This window comes from Hyperolius riggenbachi, chromosome 3, assembly GCF_040937935.1.
Source record: "Hyperolius riggenbachi isolate aHypRig1 chromosome 3, aHypRig1.pri, whole genome shotgun sequence".
Classification (NCBI taxonomy): Eukaryota; Metazoa; Chordata; class Amphibia; order Anura; family Hyperoliidae; genus Hyperolius; species Hyperolius riggenbachi.
This window is the reverse complement of record NC_090648.1, coordinates 213,693,409-213,712,562: the sequence shown is the minus strand read 5'-3', so window position 1 is coordinate 213,712,562 and position 19,154 is coordinate 213,693,409. Positions and strand designations below refer to the sequence as shown.

General features: G+C 42.3%; 1 protein-coding gene across 1 annotated transcript in view; it reads right to left on the bottom strand.

Annotated features, from left to right (window-relative positions):
- Window positions 1–83: 83 nt before the first annotated feature.
- LMAN1L (lectin, mannose binding 1 like) overlaps window positions 84–19,154 on the bottom strand; it is a 111,268-nt gene continuing 92,197 nt past the window's right edge. Inside the window, exon 14 of the mRNA XM_068273606.1 lies at window positions 84–607. Coding sequence (XP_068129707.1) covers window positions 571–607 — 37 coding nt within the window. The 3' untranslated portion in view covers window positions 84–570. The remainder of the gene's footprint in view (window positions 608–19,154) is intronic.

The window sequence follows — 19,154 nt, the reverse complement described above, 5'->3', positions numbered from 1 at the left end:
CAAAGATGGCAGCCTCCATATTTCCTTCCGAACAGGTTCACTTAAAGTACCACAATCACCCTTAACAAAGTAAACAATGAGCAGAAATTTGTAACACTTTATTACAGACTTGTATTTAATTTTAGCAGCACCAGTTAACTATTTGTCAGCTTTTTTATTTCTCTGATAAGATGAGAAAGTATCCTCTCACAGTCTGGCAAAAATGGTTGAATCCCTGAAACTCTCTTAACCACTTCATCACTAATGGTTTTATTTTTTGTCCACTAGATGACCCCACACTGTAGTCTGGGTGTGTTTATTTTCACTTTGTTGTGAATGACCACAGGCATCATGTTGATGCTGGTGATCATTCACTATGGGCAGTTTGATCGGCTTTGTAAACACAAGTTCCCATTCACCAATCCAGAGGGGTGTAGATACACGATGCATCGGTGGAGAAGAGGTTAATAAGTTTACTAATATAACTCCTTCTGTACACTGATAACATGAAGAATGTGAGCGCTAGATGGGACTTCATGTATTCCAATCCCAGCATTCTTCATGGGGTTTGCTGCTTCCTGTGTCCAGTCATCAGTACAGCTTCTTGGGTCCAGATTCCCTTTGATTTCTTTTGAGAAAAATAAAAATATCAATGAACACATTTTGGTATAGGGTTTTTTTTGGGCTACATTAGTATTTTAACACTACAAACTGAAATAACCAACTTTTTAAATAGGTTTCACTCCGTTTTATATCATTACACTTGTATTGAGATATTGTTCCATGGACCTGCTTTACATGACAGTGTTCTTTTGCCAGTAAATGGTAAGTTTCATTAGTAAGCTTCCATTAAATAGACCTCACCCTAAGGGAGGTTTGTGGTGTGTGTTTGTTTTAGAGTTTGCTGCAGAGTTACATGCTCCTGTTGCATGTAAATATGATGTAGTCCTGGCACATGGAATTATGTTATATGCAGCAGAGTCACTGAGAAGATGCAGCCAGTGGGGATGAAAACGGGAATGCACCGACTACTGGAGGAGCACGCGGGCAGGAACAGGTGAGTCACTATGGTGCCGAAAACTCTGCAAGGACCTCGGGGAGCACAATAGAGTAGGGAGGAGACCTAGGGGGCCCCAGCAGCTGGCTTGGGGGCACTGGGATATTGCCCAGTTTTTACCCCGAGGGAAGCACTGACCCTGCTTACAGGGATGCCAAGGAAGCTGTACAGGTCTCACTCTCACTCAATACTATTATTTAGGGATAATAGGTGATTGCCAAGTGCGACTGGTGGCACCGTAGTATGGCAGCCTCAGCTCTTGGCTTTCAGACATTTTTTTCCCATCCATCCATCCACCCTCCTTCCGGAACCTGTATGAGCCGAAACCAATTCCAGGTACAACTCCTTTGTACTTGGAGAAATAAATGATTCTGATACTTTCTTTTGGAAAGTTATTGCAATGCAGTACATGAGCAGCTGCACAGTTTTGTTTTCTCGTTAAAGAAAATGTTCCACTTGATCTAGGTTGGCACATTTCTGACCAAAATGGTTCTCTATGCTTACTGTGAATCGGATTAGTGTCCTTTCTCTGCTTGGGAACCGCTGCATCTAGGAACCAAGTGAAAGTTGCTTTACTTTAAAAAGTGTTGTAAATGTATAGTGTAAGTGCTCCACAAATGTTTTTTGTATTTTATTTATGGTTATTAAAACTTATCTTTCCGCTTCAAATTGCTGCCATCTATGGATTTTTACAACTGGTAATTGTTTGCACGGAGTAGAAGCTTGCCATTCTTTTTCAACACCCCCAACAAGCCCATTAACTGGCAGCAAATCTGGGCCCTCCCAAACACTGTCTTCTTTATGAACCATGGAGAGTAACTATGTTTTACAGCAGCCTTTCTCAACCTTTTTACCCTGGAGGAACCCTGCAAATAATTTTTGGATCCTGAGGAACCCCTGAATTTATTTTGCAGGAGGCATGGTCTTTAAAAGTAGGTGTGGCTGTTTATTTCACTACCCCCATTACACTGCCACTCATTATACTGTCTCCTTTTCCTATTGCTTTTTATTAATGTGTTCATTATTATTCTGACCTCCAATTTAGTGCTTCTTTTTACTGTACCCCCTATTATAGTGAGCTCTATTATACTTCCTCCATGATGGGGGAAAATGCCAAGGAACCCCTGCACAGTCCTAAAGGAACCCTGGTTGAGAAAGCCTGGATTACAGAATGTAGATCAGGGAGAGGAAAGATTTTACAATGGACAAACACTGACTAATTAATCTATAAATGACTATTGTAAACAATAATCAATTTTATTCATTATGTTATTTTCACTACAGCTCCTCTTTACAACAAGGAACGGTAAGACACACACAGAAGGCTTTGCTGTAGTGTGAGAGGAATGAGCTGCCCGATACCACACTGTCCAATCAGATTCCAGAACTTGACGAGCACTCAATAAATTAGCAATAAATTAGCCCATGGGGATGAATGTAGTGGAAATTGATGTATCCCAGACAAAGGCACCCCTTCCATAGTCTACATAGTGGGAAAAGGTCAAGTAGTTTTTGTCATACTTTGCTCTTAAATATCATGTCACATCTGTGGCTTTTAATTTGCCTTGCATTCAGGAAATCTACTCAGCTTGTTATTCAAAGACCATCTGTCTCAATTTGTCACAGGCAGTTGCATGAATATATTACATGTGTCAAAAAGTTCCCCATCACTTCTACAATAGCCAGGGGCGTAGCAATAGGGGGTGCAAAGGTAGCGACCGCATCGGGGCCCTTGGGCCAGGGGGGCCCCAAAGGGCCCTCCCTCAACTACAGTATTAGCTCTATTTTGGTCCTGTGCTCATAATAATCACTTGTATACATGCTTTGAATGGTGGTAATCATTAACAAACTGTTCCCCATCTCCTTCCTGCACCTCTGACACTGTAGTTGCCATTGGCAGGTTTTGGTGCGCCGTATCAATTGTTATGTATAGAGCACTAGGGGGGCCCCATTGTAAAACTTGCATCAGGGCCCACAGCTCCTTAGCTACGCCACTGACAATAGCTCTAAGCATCTTTCTTCCTGTACACAGAACTGGGGAATCTATAATCTGTACACATTATATACAGAGAGAAGCACACAGATTAGCAGTTCTAGGCCTTCTTTTCATGTCCACATCCAGGGAAATGTGTCTGGATCTTTAGACCTGAGGAGATTATGTACTTCTGAAGCTGCTGCTAAACTAAAATCTTCTCACTAGTCTATATATTCAGTATTTATCCCCACGTTAATCCTCACCTAAGTGAGTAAATATAAATGCCATTTCACATTACTCCATCCTCCGGCATCCTGGTAAACCATTCACTGTGCATTTTGTGCTCTACCTTTATATTACTCACTTCAGATGCAATGCTATATATCTAGAATGCACACCCAACCCGCAAATCTTTCTTGTAAATATAAGGACATAAGAGGACCACTATCGTGAAAATTGCTAAATTTTAAATACATGTAGACACATTCAAATAAGAAGTACATTTCTTCCAGACTAAAATGAGCCATAAATGATGTTTCTCCTATGTTGCTGTCACTTACAATAAGTAGTAGAAATCTGACAGAACCGACAAGTTTTGGAGTAGCCTATCTGCTCTTGGGGGGGGGGGGGGAGGGGGGTTCTCAGGGTTTTCTTTATTTTCAAAAGCACTTCGTGAATGGCAGTTGCTCCATCCAACTGCCAAAAATGTGTGAAAGCAAGCAGGAAGGCTGGCCAGAATCTTTGTACTATACAAATACTTTTTAGGAAGTGTCTTAATAAAGAATAAAGGCCATGCTGAGAATCCCCCATGAAGAGATGGACTAGCCCAAAACCTTTCAGTTCTGTCAGATTTTTACTACCTACTGTAAATGACAGCAACATAGGAGAAAAGTAATTTATGGCTCATTTTACTGTGGAAGAAATGTACGTCTTATTTGTATGGGCTGCACACTGGTGTAGTGGTTAGCGCTCTCGCCTTGCATCGCTGGGTCCCCGGTTCGAATCCCAGCCAGGTCAACATCTGCAAGGAGTTTGTATGTTATCCCTTGTGTCTGCGTGGGTTTCCTCCGGGCACTCAGATTTCCTCCCACATCCCAAAAACATACAGATAAGTTAATTGACTTCCTCCCTAAATTGTCCCTAGACTACAATACATACACTACACAATATAGACATATGACTATGGTAGGGACTAGATTGTGAGCTCCTCTGAGGGACAGTTAGTGACAAGACTATATATACTCTGTAAAGTGCTGCGGAAGATGTACACGCTATATAAATACTGAATAATAATAATAATATGTGTGTTTACATGTATTTTAAATGTTACATTTTTTGCGACAGTGGTCCTTTAAAGTGGACCTAAAGTCAACAAAATCTATAGCAGCATATAGGCTATAGGTATTTTCCATATGTTAACACTGATCATTTTTGTCTGTTGTACTCCTCACGAAGCCCAATTTGGGTGAAACATGTTGAAGTGAGACACGTTACTGTATATATTGTGCAGCCCCTTTATGTTCTACTTATATGCTCCATTTATGGCAGTACTTTGAAGGTCTAACTGAAAAAGAGCACCGGTTGAGACACTGCATTTGCATCTGAACTGTATAGGAGAGTTCTTCCCTTACATGTGTTCCCATTGATATTTTTTACCTTATGGCTCTTATTACCAGTTTGTACCACAGACGTATGGATTTCAGCCTTTTTATATTTTCTGGGATTGTGTAGTAAGGATAATTTTCTGTAACCAGACAGAATAATCCTCCCGCACAGGTCTAGTAGACGGAGAGACGGAGGTGGAGAAATCAGCAAAGAAGCCCTCCACTGTACCTGTAACTTACTCCAGTCTGGCAGAACCACTGACACTTTGTTTCTCTTATGTATACCGTATATGTTTTTAGCTATACAAATAAATTGATATTTTAACTTTCATGACAGACGTTTTAGGTACTTACTCATAAGCATAGCTGGCCTTTGACCTGTGCGACCAGAGCGGTCGCTCAGGGCGCCAGCTTCCAAGGAGGCGCCTAATAGATGGTTACCTATACTGAGAGCACCTACACCTGATTTCCTATACTGGGGCAATTATAGCTGGCTACCTTTACTGAGGGCACCAACACATGGCTACCTATACTGGAGGCACTGCAGTTGGTGAGCTTAATAAAGCGTAACCAAGAGCCCCTGTCACTGTTTTCCTGTTGTGTGCTGCAGCACCCTCTGTATTTATATAATTCTTATGGAGATTGGGGTTCTCCAGTGCTGCGTGCATGCTTTGCATAGTATTGCATAAAATTCGGTTTGTGCTGCTCATCCCTTGGCTTATACTGGAGGCACCTACGCCTGGCTACCTATGGGGGCGATGGAGACCTTCAACTGACTTCCTATACTGGGGGCACCTATGCTTGGCAACCTATATTGAGATGAGATCGGGGGCTGTTTTTTTTGGGGGGGAGCACTGCGGCTATAACGCGTGGTGCAAATTTTCGGTGCTGTGCTATCATTCTAAATGAAGGGGGGGGGGGGGGGGGGCTAACTGTCCCACTGATTGTTTTTATTAATATTCTTGAAAGGTTCTAGCCTTCAGGATAATGCACACTTTCCATCCATTCGTGGTTATTAATAGTATTTTTTCTAATATACATATGTGACGTGTCACGGAGATCTGAGCATTTGGCATGATGTGTCACGACGTCAACATGGTTGCTAACCACTGTCCTAGGAGATATCTCAGGAGAAGAGGTGAATTGCATATGGCCCTATGTGTGTGAGTGCGTGTGTGCGCGCACGCAGGAAGAGGATGAAGGGGGCACAAAAATCAGGTTTCGCTCAGGGCGCTGTGAAACCTAAGGTCGGCCCTGCTCATAAGGCTTCTGTCCTTTGGACCTCATGTGACACATATATTATCCCCTGGTACTGACATTTCGGCTTGTGTTGTAATGAAAATCTGAAGTGTGTAAGTGGATAAGCCAGTTACAGAGGAGTGCTTTCTTATCAGGTCATTGCCTGCAGGAGGGAATATAAAGTGCACAGTACTGGGCACAAGAACTGGCTGTACATTCTGAACAGCTACTCATTTCTAGAGAGGGAATTGCGATACACTGACAAACTTGAAAAACTATGTATTAATTAACCACAAATTGAACAAAACTAAACACTAATTAAGCACAAGCTGAGCAAAACTAAATACCAATTAGGATGTCATGTGTTGAAATCAGCATTTTGTCTGACACATCCCTGCAGTTCTAGTGAAATGTTTCAGCATCCTGGCCAGATTTGCTATTTGGTTAATTCTATATGTGAAAGGTAGTAAACAACTACTGTAGTAAAAATTTGCATTGAAAATGTCCTGATGCACTAAACGGCGGTGAAGTTTTCACGCACAAGGAGCGTGCGGAAATGCTACAAGTACTAACGCCAAGGGAACACCTCCTGTTAACCTAATAGTGTCACGTGCATTACCGCAATAATGTGGGTGTTGCTATGTTAATGCATGTGTTACCATAGCAACATGCACGTTACCCCCTTAATGTGTGTGGCTCTAACTGGAAAACAAGTGGTGCTTCCCCTGCATTAATAATCCAGAGGCTTCCCCATCACCCTCGCCTTCATCGACCCAGCCCTGGGACCCCCTGTACTTCTTCCACAAGGGCTTGTTGAAGAGTGCGTGCAGCTGTGCTCCCATCCATGAACGAGCATGGCCACACTGCGTAGGAACACTCTGCACCTGCGCAGTAGCACATTTGGCTCTGCTTTTTCTGCTGAGCCACTCCATGCTAATGCGAAGGTGCAACATGTTCTGCACAGCCTGCCCATGCTGGTTCACGGATGGGTGTGCAACCATGAACTTCCAGAGGGTTTTAGCACTGGATCGGAGATCTTGAGGAGGACGAGAGAAGCCTCTGAGAGGATCCAGAGGCTTCTCTCTACCGAGGTAAGCATCTAACTTATGTTTTTTTTTTTTAAACTGACAGGTTTACTTTAAAATAGTGCAAGGTTGGTGAGACATCTTCTGTAATCAATTGAATGAAGAGTGACAGGGGGGGCAAAGAGCAGGTTCCAGAACAGACTGTCTTCTGTGCAGCACAAATTCCACTTCAGGTGCCCCAGATGAGTCACACTGTCAGTCAGCTAGGAGAAGGTTTATGAAAACTAGGGTTCATGTTTAGTGCTTCTCTAAAAGATGTGATTGAAAGAGGTGAAGTAGTTAACACAGGCAAAGAGATGAAAACGGGAAGGTTTGGTGGAGGGGAGGGAGCAGGAAATCTTTTCTCTCCAGATGGAACCCCTAAATAAAACACCATCTGTGCCCAGAATATATTAATGACAGTTCTGGCAGGTGTCTGTGCTAAACAGTCGCTCACTTATCACTCTGCACAGATTGTTTCATGGAACTAGAAAGAGGCATATTATTGACATAGCTTCCTGACCGAGAGAGAGCGTGAGCTGCGTAACCTTTGCTATGTGGTGAGACAGTGTTGCTGAACAGAATAACTACAGACAGAGATGGTAAAGGGCCTACAGTATAAGACAAGTACACATGCCTGATCAGTATAGTCCATGTTATCTAGATCAAACCTGTTATATTCATGTTTACAATTATTGATACAAGCTACACTTCATTATCACAAGTATGCTGACAACGCTTCTAATTAATTGGATTGGCTATTTCAGCTACTCCTATTTACCAACATGTGGATAAATTCACACACACAGCCATGCAATCTCCCTAGACTAAGCTCTGCAGTATATTAGCCTAGTACTGATTGTGATACTTTATCATGCCACCTTTTTCAACTGATGAACTTCGTCAATTTCTGACTTTAATGAACCATTAATTCTGGTTTCTACAATGGTGCCAACAAATACAATGCAGAAAGTCACATAAGCTGCTAATAATGATAAAGAAAAAATTCTAATAAGCCACACCCAGTAGGTAAAATAGTTTTCCTCCTGGGAGTATTTTTTACTCATCACCACTTAAAGTGGACCCAAACCAAACATTTTTTTAATTCAAAATATCTAGTTGCACCACTCTGACACATACAAAGATAAATAAACACTCCTTCAAGCCTATGAGCATTTCAGTGCATGCTTTTCACCCTTCTCTTTTCATTACTAGGGTTATACAGGTGGCAGCCATTAGCAATTCCTCCATTGCTGGACACTACCTACACCAGCATTTTGCCGGATTCTGTCCGGCAATTCTAAAGGAAGGGAGGGGTTTCTCCACTAAATGTAAAATATTTTATATTTGTCATCATGCAGCTGAAAAAAGGCTGCTATTTATTATTATTATTTAGAAAATACATTTTATTTCTGAAATCTTGTATTTTTAATTTGGGTCCACTTTAAGTAAAATTAACTGACAGAGGCGGCTTGGTGGGTGACCCAGTCTGTCTTCACAGGGGATGAGTCCCATGTGAAGCACTGTGTGGCATAATCCATTTCATTTTAGCCAATTCATTTTTGCAAAAACCCGCATCTCCCCAGATCTTACATTTTTCTGCTCTGCAGGAGGGATAAGGGTGATCATTGGGTGCTGCGCAGTGGGGATCCATTAGGGTGTCTACCTCCTCACACTGGTGCAAGGATACAACGCTGAAGCTCCGCACCCATCGCTCTCGTGCCAGCGTAATTACATACCAAAGGAGATTAAAGTGTCAAGACTTTGTCTGTTACTTTGATCAAAATAGCCTAGCGCCATGTTGGGTTAAATCCAGCAATGGTGCTCATAGCACTTAGCCCAAAAGACCACAAGAAAAAATTACCAGCATTGGCCATTTCTTAAAAAAGCAGGTTGTTTATTCACCAAAAATGTGAACAAAACATCGCCATGACATCCAGAGACTTCCAGAATGTAACTATAGCTCAATAGTAATAATAGCTCTTTGCTGCATACAAATGGATGAAGATCTCCTCAGACATAGGTTACGCCTTCATTGCAGCCCAATCTGCTCACAACGGACAGTCGCCATTTCGAGCGGATCAACCGTTCTTTGTCAAGTGATAGCAAGCTATTATTACTATTGAACTATAGTTACATTCTGGAAGTCAAGGCGATGTTCTGTTCACATTTTTGGTGAATAAACAACCTGCTTTTTTTAAAAACGGCCAGTGCTAGTCATTTTTTTCTTGTGGTCTATAACAAGTCTGTGCTAGCCACACGGACTGGACCTGGCACAGCCATTGAAGCAAGATAGGTGTGCTGTCCGAGAAGTACAAATAAGCACTGAGCCCAAATGCGCTCACATAATTATTTTAAGTGGCAGAGCATGGGGCCAGCAGTGATCACATCATTGGCCAAAAAGGGGATAACGCCATCCCGGACTACAGTAAAAATGCTGCCCCTAGAGGCAGCCATTGGTGCTGGACTACAATATGCCAATGGTTAAGTTCTCCATCCACTGTGTGCTGGGATACAAAAAGAGCCAAATGACTACACCAATAAGATTAGCAGAAGAGCGGCTGTGACCAAAGTGATAAGCTGCACATGTTGAGCAATCACTTCTATTAGGATGCTCGTCATTGTCTAGCAAAGGCAAGAGCTTATTAAAGGAATACTATCGATACCTAAGTGTTCTAAAATGACAGTGTGCAAATTATGTCTAAGTAGCTGTGTAAACATTTTCCTACTTTTCATGTTAAATATCAGAGGCAAAAGCTGTAATTTATTGAGGGTAGGATTTAGCTATATTGGGACAAATCAATTGCAGAAGGGGTGTCTACTTCAATGCACAGCCAGAGTTGCATATCAGACTACAGAAAGCAAATATCAAACATATCAAACTCTGAAAGAAAAAAAACAGTATGAAAAGCTGTGACAATTAGTTACATTTCCTCTGCTCTCTTCAGACACTTCAGTCAGAAGCACAGGACACAGGAGCTGCAGCTGTTCTCTCTGTCACACACAGAGCTATACATAGAGTTAACTGATCAAGTGTGAGGGGAATTTCCCCTCTCCTCATGGCTCAGTCAGCCATCAGTTTTGGCGTCAGTAAAGTTTGAAAGTATTTTGCTAACAGTAATCAATGAAGTTGCTACTAAAATGTTTACACCAGTACTTAGCAGCACTTCCCAAACAATTCCTGTGTCAATTGAAAAAAATATGTGAATCGATAGTATTCCTTTAAGGTGGCCATACAGCAGGCAACTTGGCGGGCAATTGATCATCCGATTCGATTATTATAATCGGATGAAAATCGGTGCTGCCAAGTGTATTGCCCGATCGACAATGCGACCAGTATTGGGACAAGCGACAAATGCAACAACACTCCCAATGCTGTGGGACAAAACTCCCTAATGTGTACTGGCCCCCTCAGTGCCCAGTGCACTATACATTACCTGTCCATGGCCATCGCTTGTCCTCCGCTGGCCTCGGGTGCAGTCCTTGCTTCATACACGCGCCCCACGTGGTTGCCGAGTAGCGGCCCATGTATTTATGCAAGGAGCAAGGACTGGGCCTGGAGCCAGCGGGGGACAAGCAGAGGACAGGTAATCAGCGCTGCGTAATATGTTGGCGCTTTATAAATACAATAAATAAATAAAAATAAATAAATAATGTATAGAGCACTGGGGAGAGCACATTAAACTTTAGAGATGACAGCAGTGGCTCACACGGCTGATTTCCAAGAGATTTCATGCTGAAATCAATCGGGAATCGGCCTGCAGTGTATGGACAGCTGACAGATCTCTCTCTAATCAGATTCGATTAGAGAGAGATTTGTCTCGTGGTTGACTCATGCCCATCGATTTCAGTGGTGTCCACTGCAAACAATAACACTGTATAGAATTGTGTGACTCCAACTTTGTGGCAATGGATTGGACTAAGGGGAGGATTTTCTATTTGAGCACACAAATAATCCTGTATGCAAATGGGGTTCATGAGAAATGGATTATTTAGTCCTATGCGAAAGAACATGATAGCTCAGACCAGGACCACATCAGGATTGAACACCAATCGCAAGTTAGGCAGTTGGTGTCTGGGTGAGAGCAAATTCCTGAAGCTGCCTGTGTACCTCTGAAAACAGCAGGTTTCAAAAAAAGCAGGAGCCAGTTCCATATTAATATCTATGTCTTGCAGATGAAATGTGCAACAAACACGTATGGACGTGTTTTTCATGTATCCTCTCACTTTGGACCAAGTATAGTACATACTTGCCTTTGCAGTGCAGTACAACATGTACAGTATATTGCCTGCCTTCATGTAGTACACAGGATGCAAATCAAATGAATAGATGAATACATAAAATTAGCAACTGTACAATCATTGCAATTATTTTTAAAGAAATTACAAACAATATTTACTTTTTATGTTTCCATAATTAAGGAGATATGAGGAGAACAATGTCAGATTATTGGACAATAAAATGCGACATAGAGCTGGATTTCCTGCATATCGCATTGTATTTATTTCTGTCCCAGTGTATCAAAAATGATTAACCAATGATTAAAGCTAGACAACAAAGACACATGAAGACAACAAAGACACATGAATGAGGAGGATAAAACTGATTACGCTTCACACTGATCAAAAAGCAACAGATACACATTCAGTGACATATCTTTACAAGCCAGAAACACATTGTGGTAGCAGCTACTTTAATCTCAGTTGTTGCTCTGCTATTATTAGCAATAGTGAGAATTAGAAGTTGACAGTTTAGTCAAGCAGGCAAGATATAATGGACATATGGCATTCACTGTGCCTGACAGGATTGTTGTTCACCATTTAAACAAGATCTCATACTGCCGGAATGTAAACATGCCAAACATCCCATTTTTTACATTTCAGCGGGGGGGTTTTCTCTGTACAGAAATAATCACTGTTTTTGGAGCTCACACCACCAACACACATGTAGTTTAGAGTTTTATGACCAGTCTGCAGCACAATGTACACCTATCAAACTTAGCAACAGACCTCAAACTGCAGTCAACCTGCATTAAAACGAAGTTTATATGACAATTGAACAGAAGACAAAGGGTTGAGTACACAATCCCTAAGGTCTCTTTTCCAGGAGCAGTTCAACTGCTTGCTTGTTGGGCAGGTCAGCCTCCCAGCTTCCAGCTACAAGCACCACTTGGCTACAATTACATACAGCTGAATGGCATTATTTGGCAACACCACCCCTGTTACCAGGCAGCAAACCGCCATGCTCAGATGCAAATCCATAGGGAGGACGCTTATCCATCGCCAGTGCTGAGCGCTAGCAAGCACCCAGCCAGTTCATGGCAGCAGCTGACAAGTGGCGATTTCATCACTTTCAGCTTCTTGAGGAAAAGTGGCCCTATACTGTGTACTTATACTTCAGTGTTGTCAAATGTTTTAAAATTAGTCCATCCTTAATTGATTTTGATTTTCCTGTCTTTTTAAAATAGCAGCATGCAGCAGTCTCATAGTGCATAGCACTCTCGCCGTGCAGCACTGGGCTCCTGGTCAAGATCTGGTCCAGTGCATATGCAGTTTGTATGTTCTCTCCATATTTGTGTGGAATGTTCTTACAATACAATTTAATAAATGCTTCACCCTCCTAGATTTTTCATTGATAGTAAAGCTGTACAAGGAGAGTGTGCCATTAGTCACAGAATTCACATATTTGATGGACAGATCTAGAGAAATTATTTTTTGGGAGAAGTTAGTCACATGACCCAGAAAAACCTGCAGAAAGCAGAATGGGTGTGTCCCAGCTAATAAATGACAGTCACTCTCCAGCTACTCCCTGCGCTGCTGTGAAATTAACTGTTTTTGGTCAGCAGAGTTGATCTTCACATTCCTATCACTAGGCAGGGGTCACACTTGTCTTTCAGTTTCTACACTTTTCAGAAAACTGAAAGACAAGTATAACCCCTGCCTTACAACAGCTAATGTAATTTATAGAGAAAACTGACAAATTGCGCAAGATGTCAGTTTTTTTTCTGCGCGCGAAATCTGCATTCAAGTGTGACCTAGCTCATTGATTAACATGAGTTCTCAGTTGAAAACAGTTTTTCTGTTCAGAAAACGCGCACGAAAGCCGACAAGTGTGACCCCTGCCTGAGACTCTGCTACGCTGCAGTGCTGGCAACAACACTTTTTTCTTACTAGTACAGGAAGTAGGTGGAATGGGTCAAGTAATTTGTCCTCACTGGCAGAGACTAGTTAGTTGACTAGCTGATGTCCTTTCACTGCTCCTTCATGACTACCTCATGTAACTGATAATTGAATAGGGGGAGGAGTCAGGACAGTATTCTGTCAAGTAAAATTATCAAAAGAAAGAGATTGTTTGCCAGCCAGTCAGTCAGGTTCTGCTAATAATACTTATTGCAAAATGTACAGATTAGCAATACACAAAACTTTGTGCAACGGTAATTTATTGCAAATTTACTATGATAGGCATTAAAAAGTGCACTATTACAGCACAGCCACCCTTGCCAAGGTTTCCTTCGTTAGTTACTAATATGAAAGCCTGCAGAGTTTTAAGCAAATTAGCTTGAATAGGATGTGGTTTCATCCACATTAATTAGTGAATGGTACTGCAACTTAATGATGAACGCTTAATTCATTAATTTAAGTGAGAACTTCAACACTTGCTAGCTACCGTGATAAGAAACTTGCACTGTTTGTATCTGACGTAGCTGTTTTAGCTCACACCCTCATTTACTGGAAATCACTAACATATCTAATAAATACTGACAGCACATTTATTTTTCTTTAACAACTTTACTAACAGAGTATTTCTTCACCTTTAGTGATGAGACGGTTTCTCCAATCATAGCTCTGATACAACAGTTCACCCAACACATAACCACAGATGTATATGTTATGTGAACACATTTATATTTTTTCCATAACAGTTCTTATTATTCTTTTTACTTTTTTTTGACACTGTTGTAAGCAGCTTGTTCTTACCACATACTGAAGCAAAAGCTATTGGCGCTCAGGAACTTGCTGTAATATGACGCCTCCGTAGACCACAATGCAAATTTGCAGCTATGGGGCCTCCAAGTGGATCTATTTGATGCAGATGCTCAGCTATAGGCGCTGGGCTCAACTATGACATAGCCAAGTGTACAGAGTGGTAGGGGCCACCAATCAGAGCAGTAAACCGTTTGGCTACACTGCAGCCACACAGATTGCAGCAGGGTAGGTAGATTAATGTGAGGGATTAGGATAGGGGTTTGGCTATAACATTAGCAGCAGCGGTATCATTGCCGAGATGTTAATAATTCCAGCCTGTATGCAGGCTGTTATTTCATTGGCTCAATTCCAAGCTGCATGTAATTTGCATGCACGCCAATCTGATTAGCATCTCATTTACCTTCTCTAGCTGAGTTAGAAACTTTTATGTCTCTGCTAAAATGGCAGTGGCCTGGCTTACTTGTTGATCTTTTGCTTTAATGCATTATGAGAGATGAATAACAAGCATACAACCAGTAGATTAAAGGACACCTGGGCCCATATGCAATTAACTTTTTCACCTGAGATAGATCTACTAGGAGATCATTCTCATCTTCTCTTTAAACTAACTTTTCAGCATTTTAGGATTGAAAAAGTACCCAAAAGTTGGTGAAAAAGTACTATTAAAACCACTTAAGGACCAGGGGATTTTCCAGTGATCGGTGCTGCGTGGGCTCTACAGCCCGCAGCACCGATCAGGTATGTGCCGGGGATATCAGACTTCCCCCCCCCTTTTTTCCCCACTAGGGGGATGTCCTGCTGGGGGAGTCTGATCGCCGCTGGCTATTATTGATTTGCGGGGGGGGGGGCTCCTCAAAGCCCCCCTCCGCAGCCTTTTCTGCCCTCACCTCCGTTCCCTTCCTCTCCCTTCCCCACTGAGCGGATAGGATAGGCTTCAGCCTATCAAATGACGGCGATCCCCGGCCAATCAGAGGCCAGGGATCGCCGTAGCAGTGCCGTATTGATGTAAACAGCGGGGATTTCTTCCCCGCGTGTTTACATTATGTGTGCGAGACGCGATCGACGGCTTGCACACTGTTCACGGAGGCACCCTCCGTGAACTGGCATGGAAAGGCCACTCGTACGAGCGGCCGTTTCCATGCTATACCACTAACGACTCGCCGACGCCTATCGGCGTTAGGCGGTCGTTAAGTGGTTAAATGTATTTTGAGTATTTACTTGCTTGCTGCCGGCTTAAAATACATTTTATAACAAATTGTGAAAATATCACCTAGGAGAAAACTCAGGAGAAAAAGTGAATTGCATGTGGGCACTGAAGCGAGAGTCATACAGTGACTGCCATATACATTTCCTTTTAAACAATACAAATCACCTGGCTGTCCTGCAGATCCTCTGCCTCCAATACTTTTATTCATAGACCCTGAACAAGCATGCTGATCAGATGTTTGCCTGGATTAGCTGCATGCTGGTTTCAGGTGTGTAACTCACTCTACATAAAAGATCAGCAGGACGACAGGCAACAGGTACTGTGTACAAGGAAATAATTAAGGCAGCCTCCATATCGTTTTTGCTTTACGTATCCTTTAAGAGGGGAGTTATATTACCTGATGTGTGTATCTGTTCTGGCTCACTAAGTATTAAACACAGAGGATTAATACAACAGCCAGGTAAGCAGTTGGCAATAGATGTTTCCATGGTACTCTTATTTCAGGCATATTTGAAATATGGAGGCAGATGGAATTTTTCTGCATGAGGCAAAAGTGTTTGGTCAGAACGAATGAAAATACACAACAATGTGCTGTCCCTCCACCTATCCATCACAAGAAAGGAGAACACAACATTTTTGTGTTCCGTATAACATTTACTCTAGATGGAGATTCTCGGACCAGTAACATTTGTTTGGCTGAGAAGTGAAAGCATTTAATTAAGATCCACATTTCAACATTGAGATCATTCTGTTTTGCCGTCTGTTCTGTCAGAATTCACTGTGGACTTTATTCTCAATAGTGTAAAATGAGAATAAAAAATCCTCTTCCTAAATGTAGCATAGAAGAAAACTGTAAACATTAATAAAGGACCACTGTTGTAAAATTTGAAATACATAAAAACACATAAATAAGAAGTACATTTATCCTAGAGTAATATCTGACAGAACTGACAGGTTTTGGGCTAGTTCATCTCTCCATGGGGGATTCTCAAGGTTTTCTTTATTTTCAAAACCACTTAGTAAACAGCAGTTGCTCGGTCCAATTGCCAGAATAGTGTGCAAACAGGTGCACACTAGCAGGTGCAGGTGCGTCATGCATCTTTGTACAGATAAGTGCTTTTGTAACGAATAAATGAAATACGGAGACTCTCCCATGAAGAGATGTACTAGTCAAAGACCTGTCAGTTCCATCAGATTTATACAAACTACTGTAAGTGACAGCAACATAGGAGAAAAGTAATTTATAGTTCATTTTACTCTGGAAGAAACATACTTCTTATTTGTATGTGTTTACAGGTATTTTAAATGTTAAATTTTTTGTGATAGTGGCCTTTTAAGGCTACTTTCAAACTGACACATTGTAGTGTGTTGCCTCAGACAGTATAAATGCACTTCTAACATGATGCTATGGTACCCTCCCATTGACATGTTAGCAGTATGGTGCAATGCAGAGCCGGATTAAGGCTAAATGGGGCCCTAAGCAAAGTAACTGATTTGGGCCCCCCCATCATGTCGTAATAGAATCAGAAGATGCAGCTGCACAGCAATATGTCGCACACACTGGGCAGCCGAGCTACTGGTTGCTATGGGCAACAGCACACTTTCCTCTGTGGGTGCACAATGCAGGGAATAGCAGCGGCAAAATGCAGAGTGAGAGATGAATGGCTGGGACATTTGCACTCAGGGGCTGGGGCACCCCTGTGAAGAGGGCGCCAGATATCACAGCAGCAGCACTTTCCCCCTGCATCTCCAGCCTGGCAATAGCAGAAAGCTCTGGACACCGCCAAACCGGAAGCCGTGCCCCAGACAGAATTACATAACCACTCCCACCACCGAACAACCAATTTCCTCCCAAACTAGACAGCCACCATGCAGCCTCCATCCCAGTGAATACGATAGTCCAGCAGAGAAGGCAGCCGCAGTGGCGGAGAATGACAGCACCAGATGAATCACATTCACCTATTGCGATCCAAGCAATAGAGGTCCCGTCATCCGGAGCCCATCTGTCTCCTCTAGAGTGCTGACGCTCTGTTACTACTACTATTACTACTTCCTACTTCATGTCTGATCTGAGAATCAGGAAGTTCAGAGCGAGCGGCTGCACTGTAGAAGAGACAGATGGGTTTCAGATGACGGGATCTCTATTGGATAGGTGAGTGAGCGTTTGCCATCTGCTGCTATCATTCTTGCTGCAGCTGTGGTTCTCTGTGGGAAGGGAGGGTGGAGTGGGCAGCGGCAGAGCGCACAGTAGCAGGAGGGGGACCTAGGAGGAGAGCCTGGCTCTGAAGACAATCAGCAGCGCACGGCATCATTTGACAAGACAAGACAAATAACATTTATATCGCGCTTTTCTCCTGGTGGACTCAAAGCGCCAGAGCTGCAGCCACTAGGACGCGCCCTATAGGCAGTAGCAGTGTTAGAGAGACTTGCCTACGGTCTCCTACTGAATAGGTGCTGGCTTACTGAACAGGCAGAGCTGAGATTCGAACCCTGGTCTCCTGTGTCAGCGGCAGAGCCCTTAAAGGGACTCCAAGCAGTGCCTGTGGATATGCCTTTAAGCATACCCACAACTAATTCATTACATCCTCACACCTACCAGCATGATGTTTGTAATTATATCCCCCTGGGTTCCTTATATTTCATTGCATTGTGCTGAATCGAGCTGCCAACTTTGGAGAAAAGTCGTCCTGTGGCTGTGATTTCGATCGTGAAAATATCAAAAACTAAAAGGCATAGAGCAGCCGTTTATATATCATTGGAAAGAGGAGAAAAAGAGCTTTAAAATGATATGCATCTTTCCATAGTTACTGCACTGCTCAGAGTCCCTTTAACCATTATACCATCCAGCCACCGCTGACTTTGGAGAAAAGTTGTCCTGTGGCCGCGATTTCGATCGCGAAAATATCGAAAACTAAAAGGCATAGAGCAGCTGTTTATATATCATTGGAAAGAGGAGAAAGAGAGCTTTAAAATGATATGAATCTTTCCATAGTTACTGCACTGCTCAGAGTCCTTTTAACCATTATACCATCCAGCCACCGCTGACTTTGGAGAAAAGTCGTCCTGTGGCCGCGATTTCAATCGCGAAAATATCGAAAACTAAAAGGCATAGAGCAGCTGTTTATATATCATTGGAAAGAGGAGAAAGAGAGCTTTAAAATGATATGAATCTTTCCATAGCTACTGCACTGCTCAGAGTCCCTTTAACCATTATACCATCCAGCCACCGCTGACTTTGGAGAAAAGTCGTCCAGTGGCCGCGATTTCAATCGCGAAAATATCGAAAACTAAAAGGCATAGAGCAGCTGTTTATATATCATTGGAAAGAGGAGAAAGAGAGCTTTAAAATGATATGCATCTTTCCATAGTTACTGCACTGCTCAGAGTCTCTTTAACCATTATACCATCCAGCCACCGCTGACAGGATGGCAAGGGCTGGTTTATGTGCTAATGGGGCCCCTTTGACTCTGAATGGGGCCCCAAGCGACTGCTTTTGTTGCCTGGTCAGTAATCCGGCCCTGGTGCAATGGAATCTATTGGAATAATAATGTGATGCATGCAGTGTGGTGCCTCAATAATATGCACATTTGCAGTTGCAGTGAAGCATAATTTTCCTGTACTGTATGCTTTATTGTATGCATTGCGTCAATTCGCACAGTACTGTGCACTGTGCAATGTGCCTGTTACTCTCCGTTTCTATCCTGTTTATTCGGCCACTAATCTTCACAAAAATAATTTGGGTATTGAAAATTAGATAATGTGTTAGGTCACAGTCATATAAAATATAGAACATTTGTAAAGGGTTTGAAAACTTTCATGCACCACTAAATAGATTTCCATCTACTACATAATTTATCTATATATTTTGGGTTTATCAAAATGCTATCATTATATAGTCATTATATGAAAAAAAGAACCTAACAATCGCAGCAGCAATCAACTCCCACCAAAAGAAAGCTGTATTTGTGAGAAGAAAAGGGGGTAAAATTCATCTGGGTGCTAAGTCGTATGACCGAGCAATAAACCATTAAAGTTGTGAAGT